This window comes from Anser cygnoides, chromosome 2 (assembly GCF_040182565.1).
Source record: "Anser cygnoides isolate HZ-2024a breed goose chromosome 2, Taihu_goose_T2T_genome, whole genome shotgun sequence".
NCBI classification, from domain to species: Eukaryota; Metazoa; Chordata; class Aves; order Anseriformes; family Anatidae; genus Anser; species Anser cygnoides.
Window position 1 is genome coordinate 1,815,620 of NC_089874.1, and position 16,364 is coordinate 1,831,983.

The 16,364-nt window shown below is 50.8% G+C and overlaps 1 protein-coding gene and 1 long non-coding RNA gene across 3 annotated transcripts in view; one reads left to right on the forward strand and one right to left on the reverse strand.

Annotated features, from left to right (window-relative positions):
• Positions 1-8,590, reverse strand: part of PTH1R (parathyroid hormone 1 receptor) — a 124,135-nt gene extending 115,545 nt beyond the window's left edge. The window contains exon 1 of the mRNA XM_013198019.3: positions 8,460-8,590. Within this exon, the coding sequence (XP_013053473.1) occupies positions 8,460-8,534 (75 nt within the window). The 5' untranslated portion in view covers positions 8,535-8,590. The remainder of the gene's footprint in view (positions 1-8,459) is intronic.
• On the forward strand, positions 5,839-15,613 carry LOC125180953 (uncharacterized). 2 transcript variants are annotated; one of them, XR_010829018.1, is made up of 4 exons: positions 5,839-5,961; positions 8,288-8,825; positions 10,116-10,352; positions 12,366-15,613. It is a non-coding gene; the product is annotated as an uncharacterized lncRNA (long non-coding RNA). The 2 variants fall into 2 exon arrangements; XR_010829017.1 differs by lacking the exon at positions 5,839-5,961 and adding an exon at positions 7,546-7,941.
• Positions 15,614-16,364: the final 751 nt, after the last annotated feature.

Sequence of the window (16,364 nt, forward strand, 5' to 3'; positions counted from 1 at the left end):
TCGATTTGCACTTTTGGAAAACCAAAAAGGCTACTGGTGATTTGTTCCTGGAGGAGGTTGGGCATTTCCTAAAGTGTTTTGATCCACAGGATCAGCAGTCCTGTGTGCCTGCTAGGTTGGTCAAACAATTGGTTTTCTTTCCTGCATTGCCTCTTAAGAGGTCAAAGACAGCGACAGAAATGACAGAGCAGCGTGCAGTCATGGTGGGGAGATGTGGAAGGGGAAAAGCATGGAATAGGAAAAGGTGAACAAGGACGGGTTCAAACCATGCTCCCAGGTCCATCAGTCCCAGAATTCCTGGGCAGAGCAAGGCGAAGTTGTCCCCGGCTTCTGAAAACCTTCTTCCTAACCTGAATTAGGAAATGTCCCCCTGCACCTCTGCTACTGCCACCGTTCCTTGGCTTAGCATGCAGGATGGGCCCCAGGGTGCTGCGCTTCCTTGAGTGCCCAAGGTGTATAAAGCAGGTGAATGAAGAAGGCAATGAAATGAGGATTAAATGACTTACTAATGGTCCTAAACAGCGTCCCCAAAGACCCCACTGGACCTCAGTTAATTGATCATTTGTCTTCCACTACAAGTCCAAGGATGCTAGGTCCCTGCCATCTCCTTTGTACCTTAGCCCTTGGCAAACATAAGCTAAGTTTTGCAAACCATTCACTTTCCTGTTAAAAAATACAGAAAAGGAAAATAAATAAATAAATAAATAAATAAATAAAAACAAAGCAAAAAAACAACAACATGTAGGTCCCAAGCCAAAGTTCAGTGAAGGTTTTCTCAGGACACCCAGTGACTTTCAAACTGCCGATACAGACACGACTGAGGCTGCTTCTTGCTCTCCATGTGACAAGACCAAGCAAATAAATACGCTGAAGTGCCTGGAGAGAGGGGAAGGGAGGCTGAAGTAAAGATAACATCGAGGAACCCTGATTAACAGCAGGGCAGCCATGTGAAAAGCGAGATAACCAGCCTGCCCTAGGTGCTGAGACAGCAACTCCTATACCCAGACACCGATCTACGGGGGGTTCTTCAGGAGGCCAGGTCTCCCCTCGATGAGCTGCCCTTATCTGATGGACAGCTAATACTCGAGGTCGTTACGGTGGAAAGCCTCGAAGAGACCAAACTGCTGTGGACTTTGAAGGCTCATTTTTCTGCACGTCGGCTGGGTCAGGGAGGTGGGCTAGGGCAGGGCGGCCGTGCTGCACCAGGCCACCTCCTCTGCCCGCGAAGCTGAGCAGCACAACACACCTCATGTCTCCGAGCCTAAAATCATTTTTCCCAAAAAAAAGAGAATGTTGTCACTTCTGGTCCCCCTGACCTGTGCTACCCTGAGCCATCACTTGGGACCATTACCTGGAGGAGAGCTCATCTGCTCAGGTGAAAACTCTGCCCAGAACTGTGCTTGTGATTCAACGGTCTGGTAGGGGACAGAGGTGGGATGGAGCCTACACTGAGTGTGGCTCACCTCGCTGGGTGTGCATGAATTGCCGAGGAGCAGCAGGTACAACAGGGCTCGTGGCAGCCCTGGGATGTACTGTGGGTCTGCTAGATGGAGGATGCAATGGGCTCTGCACCAGAGCAGGATGGTTACACACGTGGTGTCAGGGTGAAGCTGCTCACATCGCTGCTCTCCTCTACTCCCCCTTCTCCCTTCTGCTCCCCACCTGTGTGCCCTGACCTCTCCCTTGTGTGTACCAGGAGCTCATCCAAACCTTTTAATGTGCAGACTCCATTCACTGACCCAGCAACAAACCTTCTCCTACATTTATTTCCTTTTTTCTTCCATCCCGGTTTAATTTTCGTGCCAGCTCAGTTCAACCATCTCATGGAGAAGGAGGTAGAGTTGCAGGTAGGTGGGACCGCACCTTTCCGAGCAGATTTATTGGGTTACTTGGTGTGTGTCACAGCACCAGGCAAACGCCTCCCTGCTCCCTGTCCCCTGGGTCCCCTCCAGCCTGCCTGTCCTCAGAAATATAGGGCTGCCCCAGCAGGAGAGGAGAAATGAATTCCTTCCCTTGACTTCACCCCACCCCAGCTACAATACTTGAAATATTTAGCTCTCGCCCAGCGATAGCACAGTCCCTGCCTTGCTGAAATGCCTTGAGCCAGGGACTCTGGAGGGGTGAGAGGGAAAAGGGGCAGAGAAGTCTGCTTTCTGCCTTGCTGGATAAAGGGAAATATGTGTAGGCAGAAAGACAGGCCAGCCTTACAGAAGATTTCAACAACTGAACCATCGCCTGACTGCTGTCAGGGGGATTTATGTAATGGAAGGATCAAAGTACGGCCTGATAAGAGGGTGCCATCCATCCAAAATTTTCCATTCTTGAATATTAATTTTCTGGAAGTCAAGCCAAGCTGGGTCTCCGTAGGGAAAAGAGAACCATAAAACACAGAGCACCTCTACCCACTGGCAAGGGTCAGCCTGGCCCCATTGGAAATATCAGTATTAGTGTCAAGCCAGGCACAGCACGAATGAATTTGTGTGTTTTTTTTCCCATGACACATGACAAGAGAGCTCAGGATCAGACCCAGTCAGGTATTCTGCTGGCTGTATTTCAGCTCCAGGAGTGATTTTTTCACTGCTGGGACAGCCCTGTGGAAGGTGCAGCACAAAGATCACCTTGATGACACTGGTTCCTGCAAGACCAGCCGAAGCTCAAGGTGTTATCGGGTGAGAGATTCACATGATGTTAAAACATCCACGTGGGTACAGAGGGAGACAGAGGAATGTGTTGGGGCAAAGTACCTTATCTTTAATGCAGGCTGATCCTGTTGAGGTCTTCGTTTCAGCTAGGGGCAAAGGGGATGGGAGGGATGAGAGCCCAAAAGGCCAGAGAGCAGGGCAGGCTGGTGGGCACACAAATACGTGCTGGGCTTCATCGCCCTCTTGCAGCGGTGTGGGATGAGGATGAGGATGACACGGAGCACTTTCTGGGAAGGATCTGGATCTGCTCTTCCCTCCACCTCTTTGTTAGGCATGAGGCAAATGCAGCCACTGCAGGGATCAGCTGGGGCCAGAAGCCAGCGCGAGCTCTGCCACCGGCCCGGGGAGCAGGATGTCACCTCTTCTATCTTTCAATGTCACTAGAGGGGCTTTACCACCTCACCCCATGCTGTTGGAAGCTGGCAACCTATAGCTGGGATTTAGGGCATTCAGCGTGGTCAATTCCACTCACTGGTCAGTTTACCCTAAAAATCTATATATAAAAAAAAAAAAATCACGACTTTAGCCTCTTTCCAAGCAGAAAACCCTTTGCTTTCTATTCTCTGCTCATGGGCCAGTGGGGAGGATCCCGACTTTTATTTTTGGCCAGGATATGAGTTAGATAATTTTTTTTTTCACTTTTAGTCTGACTCCTGAGAAACCAAAGCATGATGAGTGCGTGTCTGTGCCCCAAATAACTGCAAAGCAGGGACTGATTTCAGCTGCCTTTCCTCGGGGGCTGAGCAGCACGTTCCCAAGCACATCCCCACGGAGGAAAAGCCTTCAGCTTGCACCTTGCACCCAGACTGAGTCCTACATTGGTGCGGCCAAGAAAGGAGCTGATGGATGCAGAGCTATGGGATGGCTCGTGCTGTCGTGGCAGCGATCTCAGCATCATTTTGCCCAGGGACCTGGGTGCACAAGGACTGCTCGGTGGTGGCGGGGGCAGCAGCTGTCCCTGCCGGGGCTGTCTGGAGCAGGGTACCTCTGGCTGGGACTGCAGACGCACCGCCCTCGCCGGGATAATCCTGCTGATCCCTAAGCACCGCTTCGGGGCTATTTCGAGGAGGTCAGAAACCAAACAACAACTGCCTGGACCTAAAAGGCGCACCTCGGGTTTCATTTCCTCCAGCCTTGACCCTCTGTGCACGTACTTGCCCTGTTGCTTTCCAAGCAGCAATCGCGCACACCAAGCCCAGTCTGCTCAGGTCGGACTCGTCACTGGGCAGCTGAACAGTTTTGGCTCGCATGGGATGAAATCACAGCCCCTGCATTACCCCAACGCAGAGGCTTGTTTGCTTTATATTTTGCAGTCAAGTCTTTTATAATCCAGGGATATCTGCTAATCCTAAAGTACAATAACAAAATTTGTATCTTTCATAAATACGCAGGGCAGGGATGGGCACGCTCCCAAGCATGTGTGGAGAAAAGAACATTTCAGACATTGTTTCCTTGCACTCGGAGGCTGCCTTTATTTAATGAAGTTAGACAGCTAGTTGGGATTTGCAGGATCCCTATATAGGATTATTTTATTTTTATTATTTTTTTTATTATTGGCTGCATTCTGAGGCAGAATAAGATTATCTTTCCCTTCCAGCTATGAACTATTCCACTTCAAATCCTTCCCTTTTCCAGATCCATTGCGAGGTGGTTCTGATCAGAGGAACAACAAAGAATAAATCAAACATCGATCAGCACCTCCTTAATGCAGCGGCTTTGCCCCTGAGCACTGGGTTCTCGGCTGCTTGGTGACAGGAGCGTCACCAGTGCGAACCAGGAGAGTTTTTCTCCTTTACACCAGACCCTCCTGCTGGAGATTAATGCCACACAGCTTCCTTGGGAATCGGGGCTGGGACCCTCCTGAAGATGACCTGGCTGAGCTTGTCCCCGTTTTGGGTGATGCCTGCAAGAAAGGGTTCCCCATCCCTGTCTGACACCCCCTGAGTTTCCAGGGGAGCACTCCAGCTTCTCTGCAAAACCAGAGGGAAGCTTCAGCTTTGCCCAGACGGAGGGGCCAGGACTGGGGAACCGCCGACTACAGCGGTCAGATGGGCTGGAGCCCATCCTGCCGGCCAAGCGCAGCCCCTGAAGGCTCAGCACCCCCAGCCCCACTCCCAGCACCACGGAAAGGCAAGGCTTCTTGCCTCCTGCCCCCACTCCACACCCCACCTGCACCCACTATCTCTGGTCGTACAGATCTCTGCAGCTGGCTCAGGCTGTTACCCATATCCTAAAACTGAGTTATTCCAACCCAAATCCTGCAGCGGGATCTGGGCAGGACAGTGCCTTGATTATTATTATTTTTAATTATTCTGCAGAACATCTCCGCCAATGATAACCCGGCTTAGACTGGCACAGGACGAAACCAAGTGAAAACTGAACAGATCAGCAGAGCGAACCATGAGGGTACGGGCTGGGAGGTGGGACGTGGGGAGGCTTTCCTGCAAGCAGCTCTGGCAGCGCTTTTCTGATAAAAACACGGTGCCCACATCTTAACTCCTCCCGCGCCCCGCCGATGTCGGACCCACTTTTAAAGCTCCTTTTGCACACCTCATCTTTTCAAGCCCGTATCTGCAGGGCTGTCTGGCTCGGGTTAATCTGTCTTCCCTGGCCCTTCGACAAAATAGAAGAATTAACCCAAATTTCCTTTCTCAGCACGAAGGTTTGAGGCGCAAAGCACTGCGTTGATAAACTAATCCCCGCTGCTGTTTAAGCAGGTGTCGATTGGGAATATTCCCAGGGAAAGGCAGGGAGACTTCCCCAGATTTCCAGGGGATCTGGAGGAGAGCAGAGGTCCAAAGCAGCCATCTGAAGCCCTCGGCTGCCCTGAACCTCTCAGCTGCCCCATTAAAGCCCAGGACCAGACGCTGGTCTCGCTATGGCTTTGGTGTGGCTGCAGGCTCACAGAGGACCACGACTGGTACACAATCAGTGGTTCCTCCCCAAAAGAGAGATCACAGAGCTAAAGGTGGGTGAGAGGGACACATCTAACCCCGAGAGGACCCACTCCCGCAGCACTTTAACGTGTGCTGATTTCCCCCCCCCCCATGCCTTAGAGTTAACGCGGGGACACGCAGCCTGCACCCTGCCGGGCAGGGATTCAGCTGCCGGCCTCCTGCCCCATGATGTACCGGCACGGACGATGAAAGAAACCATTTCCCACCCCTGCTCCAGCGCTCCTGCCACAAACGGTGCTTTTCTTGCCACCCTCGCCTGCTGACAAAAGGAGCAGCGGGAGTGATAGCTTCAGATTTAGGAGGTATGGTGACCCATTTGCGCTTCGCCAACACGGGGACGCGAAGCGACCGAGCAGCGAGCAGCCCAGCAGTCGGGGCCACGGCTCTCCTGCCTCGGGTCCTCCAGCCTCGGGCAGCTGGGCTATGCCCTGAAGCTCCGCGTGGCTTCTGCCTCTGTCTGGGGGGATCCTCCTGACTCAAGCAGGACTTTGCTTGGCTCTGCCATGGGAGCAAAGACCTGGTACTGCTTTTAGCCCAGCCCAAAGCTGCCAGGGAGCCTGTCTCTAAATTAAGCCCTTGCATCCCTCTCCTTCTGCGGTTATCCTCACTGATTTTTCACTTGCTGCTTGTAGGAGAGATGCGTTAGGTGGCTTTTATTGGTGGCAGCACATAAAACACGCAGACCTGCCAGGCAAACATCAAGCGTGTATACAGCCTTTCTTCCAGCGCAACAACTGAGACGTCACTGGGCTGAAACACGCACTCGATACCATAGAGTGTTTTTAAAGTTCATTTAAAAATCAAGTCAGTTTGGGAAAGAAATTTAAAAAATGAAGCTCTAGGCACCTTGCAAGTTGTTCCCTGCCTCGCAAGCGGTTGTGCGGTGGGATGACATGGGTCTGGCCGCCTTGCTCTGCCTAAGCGGGTGCTGGAAGGGATGCAGGATATCTCGGTAGCCCCTGGATTTCCAGGGCAACTTTTCAAACACCTGAGCAACTTTTTTGTCTGTCGGTGGCAGGTTTGCAAAGCAAGGGAAGTGTCTGAAAGGTGCATGTCAGCCTGGGCCTAATTAAACCTAATGGGCTTTCTAGTGGAGCCGTTCCCGGTTGATGCCCAGGTCCGGCTCCCCCCGAGCTGGGGCACGGGGTGCTCTCAGCAGCTCCGTCCATGAGCAAAGCACAGAGCCTGGGATCTGAACAGGTCTGTTCTGATGGGGTGTGAAAAATAAAGCACACACGGGAGATAGGAGACAGCTGAGACGCGGTTCTCTGGTCCTCTGCACCTTCTGGAGGTACTGGGATGTACTGGGAGAGGGACCAAAGCGGGAATGGGACTGGTGGTAGGCTGTGAAAGCTTGCCTGTCTTTTCTGGATACTGAAGTTTTCCCAGCTCCAATCTGGCTGTTTCAAGAACCGGTACCAACAGAGACAAGGATGCTAACAGGAGTTTGGTGCAGCAGGGCTGTGCGGTGGGGGCAGCAGGTGCTACAGGACCTACAGAGCCTGTTAGGATGCAGCCCTGGAGCCGGCTGTGGGCACGGGGATGCTAAGAACATGGGATAAACCTCAACTCTCACTAGAAATTCAGTGAACCCACAGTTTCTTCCCCCCAGCATCCCCCAGTTTTCTCTGCTCTTTGAAAGGTTTATTTATGCTTAGAGGTAGACCAGGACAGGGATGGACTGCAACAGCGGTTGTTTCTGAGGGGCTCTTTCTTTTCATTTACTGGTGAGGTCTTTTCATCCAGCATGATGCTGGAAACGTGGGGGAAATCCCTCCCTGCCAGCCCTGCACAAGGTCCCAGGTAGTTCCTACCAAACCCAGGAGAACGGGCCCAGTGTGACAGTCCCTGGAGGGGCAGAGGGGACCTGGATGGAGCTGGGGTCGGGGGCAGCCGACTCCTTTCCCAGCACATCTCCATCCCCTGGGGGAAGCAGACACCGCTTTAGGTGGTGACCGTGCCACTTGCTGCACCAGAAGGCACTGAGGGACGGCGGCGGTGGTGGTGGTGATGCCAGGGATGCAGAAAGCAAGCAAAACGCACGTCAAAGCTGCGTGCGCAGCAAAGAGTTAATATCTGGTGGCTCATTCTGGGTGACATCTGCCTTCGCTTCTGCAGAAGGACCCTGGTGACCACCCGGGGTTGCAAAGGGGGTCTGCAGACCTTATCCCGTTCCCCATCAAGGCGGTCTGGGCAGCCCGCAGCCCTGCTGGCCACCTCTGCCTCCCTCTGTCAAGGTTTTCTGCCTCTGCGTGTGGAGGAACAGGTGAAAGCAGAGCCAGGTAGCAAAGGGTTAATACTACTTTCGTGCTCCTGAGTGTAAACTGTCTGCAGTCCCCGTGCTCTGAGGTCCTCTCCAGGAGTAATCCTGGAGAGGAAGGCACTGTTTTGCTGAGATTAAGCAGATCTGCAGATTAAGAAAATCAAATTAAAATTAATATATTTTTTTTTGGGGGGGGGAGGGGGAGAAAAAGAAAAATTGCCCTTTCCTGGGAGGTGTCTTTTGAATTATCCCTGCAAACGCTTTCCCCAGAGCCCTGTCAAACTGCACGCGTTGCTGTCCGGAGGGGTTTAAAAGTGATTCAAACTCCTCGGGAAGCACAGACATTTTAATTCCATCTGGTGCAGCCACTGAGCCCAGCTGCGCGCGGTCTGCCAGCGCAAGGAGCCACCGGCCCCAAGAGCTGGGGCTCTGCCTTCTGAATCCCTTCTGAAGCCCTGAAGCCCTTCTGAAGCCCTGAAGCCCTGCTGCAGCAAAAGGCTCGTCCGGAACGCGAAGGGAAAAGATCGAGGGACTCACCAGAGCGTAGACTGAACTCAGCACGGAGCAGCAGAGGATCAAACCCAGGCTGTGATAAACCAGATATGATCCCATATCCAAGAGGCTCCTTCCAGCATCCAAGCTCGCTCGGGGAAGTAGGAGGACGAGAGGTCTTCCAGCGCTCCGGTTGCGGATGATTTCTCCTTCTCCTTCCCTCCCGCCCCCCCCCTCCAGAATTTGTGTTTGTTTGATTGTTTGTTTGTTTCCACAGTTTTAGCCAGAAAGGCACATGACAAGAAAGCCCGGTCCTTTGCTTCGCTTTCTCATGGCTGGAGATCTGGGCAGCTCCCTGAACGCAGCGGAGGAGCCCATGTGAAGCGGAGCAACTCAGAGCTGCAGCCCCTGGTGCTGTTTGTTTTCCGTGTGCATCTGTCTCAGAGCAGAAAAATCACATCCATATGTCAAAACTGCTATTCTGTTTCCTTTTTATGAGGCAGTGGGAAGTTCAAATAATTTCTTTGTCAAACGCAAACACACAGAGAGAGGCAGGGAGAGGGAGGGAGGGAGGGAGAAGGCGAGAGAGGGGTGGAAGGGGTGGGAGATCGGGAGGGTGGGGGAGGCTTTTAACCACGGCTTTATTTTTAGATCCAGTAATTTTATCTTGTAGGTTTCAGAGGGGTTTGGGAAAAAAAAAAAAAAAGAAAAAAGATCTTTTTTTTTTTTTTTTCTTCTGCTCTATTCGGCATGCAAACAAATCGCAAAGTCAAAAGTTAAAAAAAGCGAAAACTTGGAAATATTTTCACTTAGCAATTACCTTTTCGCCAACAGTGGTACTCTGGGGGATTTTTGCTTGTATATCCCAGCGCGGTTCGGCTCCACAATAGGTTTATTCTGCCAGCCTTCCAGGTTGCAGGGTGTTTTAGTTACAAATAGGGATTTTTTCGCTTCTCTCTCCCTCTCTGTCTCAAAGGATCTGCAGTTTCAAAAAGCCGATTGAGCACGGCATGAAAGCGCGGGGCTGAAAGATCCCCCCCTCTTTAAGCAGTTTATTTTAGATTTTTTTTTCCCCGCGGCAAAATAATAATAATAATAATAAAAATCTCTTTTCACTTCGAGAAAACGTTCAGAAACCTTTGCTGATTTTTTTTTTTTTTACTTTTTTTTTTTTTTTTTCCGCTCGGGCACCGGGTTCTCGTCCCGTGCTCGGAGGGAGCTGGGATGGGGGGGGGCTGCAGCCGCCCGCCCCTACGGAGCCCCCCGAGGACCTGGGAGGGGGAGACAGGGCTGTTCCCCCCTTCAGCCCCCCCTTTCCCCCTGGATTTCACCAGCTCCGGAGTTTCAGGGCTGGGATGTTACTCCCAGCTCAGCCGGGCGCTTTCATTCATAAAACTCCTTGCCGAAGGAGGAAAAAAAAAATATTAAAAAATTAAATATATTCCGGCCCCCACTGCCCCCAAAGGCGAGCTTTTGGGGGATTTGTTTAAGAACCGAAAGCAGGCTCCTGCAGCCATCCCCTTATCACTTTTTTTCGGGGTGGGAGGAGAAGGAGGAGGGAAGGGGGCAGAAATCGTGGCAGGGATGCTACACGCGGGCACCCGCACGGACACACGGCTCTGCGCACCCGGGGCAACTTTAGAAATCAACTCGTGGGGATTTATTTTTTTTTTTATTATTATTATTATTTTTCCCTTGCAGAAGCGGCGATTTCTGCCGGGCGGTTGTGATTTAGAAGGAGCTGAACGGAGTTAAAGAAGGGAAAAGAAAAACCACCACCAAAAACCACCACCCTCGCTAGATGCGTCGGAGAGCAGACGGTAGAAACATCAAGTTTTCGCAGAGTGGAGCTGTGTGCATTTCTCTTTTATTTTTTGGAGCGAAGAGAAAAAAGAGAGAGAGAGAGACAGAAAAAAAAAAAAAAGCCCTCTACAGTCGGTTTGTTGCTTTTTTTTTTTTTTTCACAGCCCCATGGCTGTGAATAGGTGCCTTCAGCTAATTTTATGAAAAGGGGCTCTTTCCAAGGCTAAGCTAGAGTAGGGCTTCCTGTAAGAGAGAGAGAGAGGGGAAAAAAAAAAAAAATCCTGCTCTTGATGCAATCTTTTCCTCCTCCTCCTCCTTGCAATCCCTCTGCCTCTCCCTGCCAGCCCCGGCGGATCTCCGCGGCTGCGGGGGGAGCGAGGCAGGTATAAAAGCCCCCCCCCGGGCTGTCCCCCATTGGTTGGCCATATCCAGCCTGTGACCAGCGGGCTGGGAAGCACGGGGTCAGCCCTGCATCCCTCCCACCCCGTGCCACCCCCGTCCCACCCCCGTCCCTCCCCAGTCCCTCCTTCTCGCCCCGCCGAAGCACGGCTCCCCCGTGGGGGCTGCATGCGGGGCCGGGGGCTTGGGGGCTTGGGGGGGGGCACACATGCAAAGGGGGGTGTTGGGATGAGGGATTTAAAAGCAGTGAAGCCCCCCCACACACACCCCATTTCCCCCCTCCGCGGCAGGGTGGTGGTCAAGCTTTCACAGAAAAAGAGTTATTGGGGAGGGGGGCTCAGGAAGGAGCTGGGGGGACTGGTTTGGGGGGGGGGGTCTTTGAGGTGGCAGACCCCATGCAGATTTTTACACCTCTGCTGTATATTTTTTCCTGGGGGGGGCGTCTGGCTTGCTTCTGTCCATTGAACTGATGGAGGGGGAGCCAGGGGTGGGAGAGCCCCCAACACTGGGGGGAGCCGAGCATCTGTGTGTGTTGAGTACGGGGCAGGCTGAGTAAGTGTGTACACAGGGCTCTGTAGTCTTTCTGAAGGAGGGAAGGAAAAAAAAAATCCACTGGAAAGTTTCATGAGCCCCATTGCAGCTCCCTTGCTGTTTTTTTTATTTTTTTTTTATTTTTTATTTTTTTTTTTCTGGGAAAGGGGACAGAAGCAGGGGAAAGCCTCTGCTACTAAATTGCCCACACCTCCTGCCGCTACCGGCAGGAGGCGACGCAAATAAACCAGGATCTGAAGTGGTTTGGGGAATGGCCACCTCCAGGCCTTGTCGCCCCTCTGCATCCAGCCCCTGGTGTGCAGGTTGCAGAGCTGGACCAGGGGTGCTTCTGGGCTGCTGCTTTCTCCCCCAGGTCATATAATGATTAAAGGCAGATCCCACAGGATTGCTGAAGCTCCTCAAGAAGGAAATTGTTCCCTCCCTCCTGCCCCAGCTCGAAGTTTGGCCAAAGAAGCACAAGCAGGGAAACCTGACTCTGGCTGCTTCTCGCCGTGAGGGATGGCTTCCTGGATCCCCTTTATCCACAAGTAAAATAAATTCACAGCACAGGACAGACACACACAGGTCCAAAGGCACACCCCTGCCAGGCACAGCGGTCAGGGCCTGATACATTTCTCCCTGCCTGCTCCTTCTCGGAGTATGGGAAGCACAAGTGCCATGGCTCTTCTTGGAGGCAGGAGACTCACCGCCCTGCAGACAAGGCTGAAGGTGGCTTTCCTTGAGCGGTAGCCCCACATAAAAGTGTCCCCATCTGGCTTGTTGGGTGCTGAGGATCAGGCCCTGCAGACTTAAGCCCCGCCACCCTTGGAAATAGTGATTTATGCAAGGGCAGGCGTGAAACAGCCGAGCCAGCTCATTTTTGAGCAGGTGCCCCAGGAAAATGCTGTTGTTAACTCCCTTCATCCCCAAGCACCGTGTGTGCTCTCAGCCCCGGCCACAAGACAATCCCTCCTCTCTCTGCAGACCCCAGAGGGCAAGGTGAGGTGGTCTGCAACCCTGGAGACCTGCGGTTGTTTGGGGCGATGCAGGGGAGCAGGGGAGGTCCCTGCCTGGGCTGTGAAGGGAGGCCTCTGAAGGCCTCTCCCCACCGGAGGGCACAGGACTCCGTTCTCCAGCAGATCTGTTCCAGGCTTACTTCTCTCCTGTCAAGGCAAAGGTGCTTTGGACATCTTAAGTTTTGTTTTGTTTTTCTTTCAGATTGTATCCATGAACGTGTGTATAACGAACCAAGAAGGAACGCAGCACTAAAGGAAGCCTTTGTAATGCTGCTAGTTTAAGGAGACCCTTGGGGATGGCACGTGCTGAACTGAGTTCCTTCAACATCTTACAACAAATCTCTCCAAATGTTTAGATCCTTCTACTGATATAAAACAAAAAATCCGCAATCAGTTTAAACTGGCTAAGGTTTTGACCAGAAATTATTGCTCTTGTGAATTGGCTCTATATTTGTAGCTAACTTTTACACAGCCTAATAATAAACATCTCCTCCTCCCAGCTCCGTGAATGTTTCCCTTCTGCAGGAGATGAGGTCCCATCCTGGATAAAACGCCTCTTGTCCTTTCTCTCCCGGGTCACTCAGGTTCAATGAAACATCGCGACTTACGTCAGCCAGAGGCATTGATCAGGAGGGAAAGGTCTGACCTGGACAGGGTTGGCAGCCACGCCGCAAAAATCCCGCATTGTGTAAGAAGCCAGTCCAATGACTGAGTGTCACAGAGGGTGAGATGGCCTTTTCTGCTCTGTTTTCACTTGGTTATTGCCAGCGTTTTGTTTGCAAAGTCAAAGCCAAAATATACAAGAAGCAGCTTTGGACATGTTGGGTTTGTGCATCAGGCCAACAGCCATCGTGAATTTCTGGACATATTTTTTGTATGTGTTATAAAGAGCAGAGTTTTGATGTCGCCGCTTTCTTTTGACATGCGTAGAGATGAGAAGGGTTTAAACGGAGGCCCAGCAGTTAGGCCTGATGCTGTCTGCACTCACCTGAAGCCGTAACTCTTGGCTGAGATGACTGTGAAAGCAGCGTGCGATGGCTTCTTTGTTGGCTCTTAAAGAAAACATCTGCTCTGGGTCTTGTGGACAAAATCCAGGGTGAAAAATTCTCTCAAAGCGAAATGAAAAGCCAGCTGAAGGTCATGAGGGTAAGTCATGACCCCCTCCGCTGGTTGGTTCTTGGTGCCTCAGGTTAGCTGTTGTGCAGTGTGACCATAGCCATAGTGAACAGCTGGTATGAATAATACAGGGGGGTCTGCGATGTCCACATCCATGCCACCAAACACCTCTGTGATCAGCACGAAGCTGTCCTGCTCCAAAGCTCCTTGTTCTTTGGCTCACCTTACCCAAAAAATTGCTTCATGCTGAAAGAAAAGTGAGACTGAACATTCAGCCCCCAAATCCATGGCTCAGCTGAACTCTCCTTGTAGGGGGACAGTGGTGTTCACATCATCAGAAAAGAGATGTGAGAAAAGAGGTGGAATAGGTGAAGCTGTTGGAGATGAGTTTGTGGAGATCGTCTCTAGAACATCGACACCTAAGAGATGAAATCATTGAAAGTGCTCTTAGAGATGTTATTCTCATTCAGTAGCTTCCAGACCAAACACGGATCCAATTTGCTAGATTGAAGAAGGGGCTGTTTTTTTATCTAGCTGTTTCTCATACCAGACCAGGCACGCATCTGGCCCTCATTATCACCAGTGTGAATGATGCGGTTGGATGAAGTGAGATGTGGGTTTTTTCGGTAAAGCAGAAAGGAGTCCATCTGATAGTCAGGATGGGTAGGCTGTTGGACCTAAATAGTTCTCTGTCCTGCTCTTTCCTATCACTACTCACAACCTTTCAGTCACCACTAGACGCCTTCAAAACAGGGTTTCCCTAACTTCCAGTAAGCCAACCTATCTCAACATTAAGGCTTCCAGGAATGGCAGTTTACCTCCTCGCTGTCCTTTCCTTGGAACACAGCATCAGTCAATGGTAATCATGCTCAACATTGAAAAAACAGTTCCCGTTTTTCTAAGCTGAGGTTTGCTTGCTGGTCCTTGCCCTGACATTCTCCATCAGCATCCAGCACTCAAGGAACAGGATTGCCCTGCAAATGAGTGACAAGACAGGAAAATACTCTCGTTTTACTCATATAGTGAACAACCAATTAATCCTCAAGAAGAATTGGAGGTGAGAGTCCAAACTGTTAACACACTTTCTACGGTGATATTTTTGGTTTTCAGCAGCTTTCTTTTCTGATTTGTTTCGATTCTTTCTAAACCTTGCTCTCCTTCCTCCAGGTGATAGGAATATCAACAACAGCAAAAATATTAACACTGGTCAAAAATAGATTTTTCTCTATAGGAGAAATCATAAAATAAATAATAATAAGAAACAGCTTACATTTCTCTGCAAAAGGCTTTTTAGAGCCTTTTCTCTGCAAAGGCTCTCTAGGTAGAAGCACACAGGATTGCTTGTGATAGGTGCCCAAAGATGGACTAAACAGACTGTACACCTCCTCTAATACTCTGTGCTATACAAGGTGTTGTAGACCCTTATATATGTATAAAGGTTAAAAAGATAAAAATAGTTTGGGAGAAGAGGGAGATGAGACATTTGGGGCTCAGGTCTTGGTTTAAGGCAGGCAAAGGAGTGTTAGAGGTGACAGTCGAATCCAAAAGCATTTTCCATCTTAAGCGGGCCAGCTAGGCTAGCAAAGTCAACAGTAGCAGACCACAGCCAGGGGCTTCAGACCACGACCCTTAGCTGAAATGAAATTGTACTCTGCTGTTTTTCATTATAAAACAGGTTTGATTAAGTCCTTTTTAAGCGATTGTGAGCACTACTGTTGAAAGAGACTCATGGCATGCAAATAAAGGACGATCTTCCCAAGCAATGGGCTTGGCCTCCAATTGTGTTTTCATGGTGATGAGGGGACATAGAGGCTTGCCTCCCAGCCTCTCTTCTTCTAGGCAGCCCTGGAAATGCCAACCTTTGGTGAACCCTGATGAGCAGGTGGGGCAGATAGGCTCTGCAAAGCGTCCTGGACTCTTGCCTTACCCTCCTTCTGTTGCTCTCCTTGGTGTAGGCCTGATCTGAGCTGATGCCGTGAACCAAGATGGACGTGGGTGGGATGGAGGTCAGGGTCTGGGCTCTGGAACATGTCTGAGCGATCCACGGGGGTCCCAGCCTGGCTGCTAAAATTCAAATCACAGCTCCCATCTGTAGCAGAGCTTAGGAGACACCAACATCAGCTGAAGTCATGGTGGTCTGCATCCTCATAGGGCCAGCGTCTGCAGGACATTGAGGGTAGGACTGGGAAATGCAGCTCTAGCTGATTCTGTTCTAGCTCAGTCTATTCCTGACTCTCTCACCTCTCTGCTGTGGGTGAGCACAAAAAGGATCAGGGTGATCCTGGAGAGCTCAGCTCTTTACCAGGTGAGGTTCCCACCATGCTGATCCCTGATCGGCCTTTCAGGTCATTCACCGTGGCTTTATCTTACCTGCAGAGTAGCAACTGATGCCACTTCTGGCTAGTTCTCTATTTTTTTTTTTCCTTCCTAGGGAGGGTCTTTTGTTATTTATCAGCTCCACCTTCCAAAACAGCAACATAATTTGAGGTTTTACACAAGATTTCACATGTGGTTACTCTGCCTGCTGCTCATCACAGTTTATTTGTTTCAGTGATTTCTGCACACCACTGAGCAATCACATTCCCACCCTAAGGGATAAGTGAGCCTCTCAAGCCTGCATATTTTACTCCGCGTGCATGAGGTCTTTTTTTACTCTTTAAAATAATAATAAAAAACCCCTATTCCTTCCTCTGCCAGGTGCGTGACAGACTGGATGTCTCTGGCAGCATACCTGCGCTTGAATCAGATTTTATTTTATTATTTTTTTTCATGTTGCCATCCAAGGCACGGTCAGAACTGAGGGCAAACTCCAGTTCGGAGGTGAGCAAGGAAAGCCCTTCCGAAACTGCCAGGAGCTGAAACAATTTGGCAAGCATCGCAGAAGAAAACTGCCAGCATGGAATGACGAGATGGGAGCATTACTTCAACAGAAGAAGCTCTGATTAGCAGATTATCGCTTAAGTGATGTTGATCCCAGCCACGCTGCCTTCCAAATGAGCCCTTTCACAGCTGCCAGCTGCACCACGGAGTCATGCATGTAAATAAGTGGGCCAGATCCTTTGCTGGCATCGGTTGAGGCAGCTCT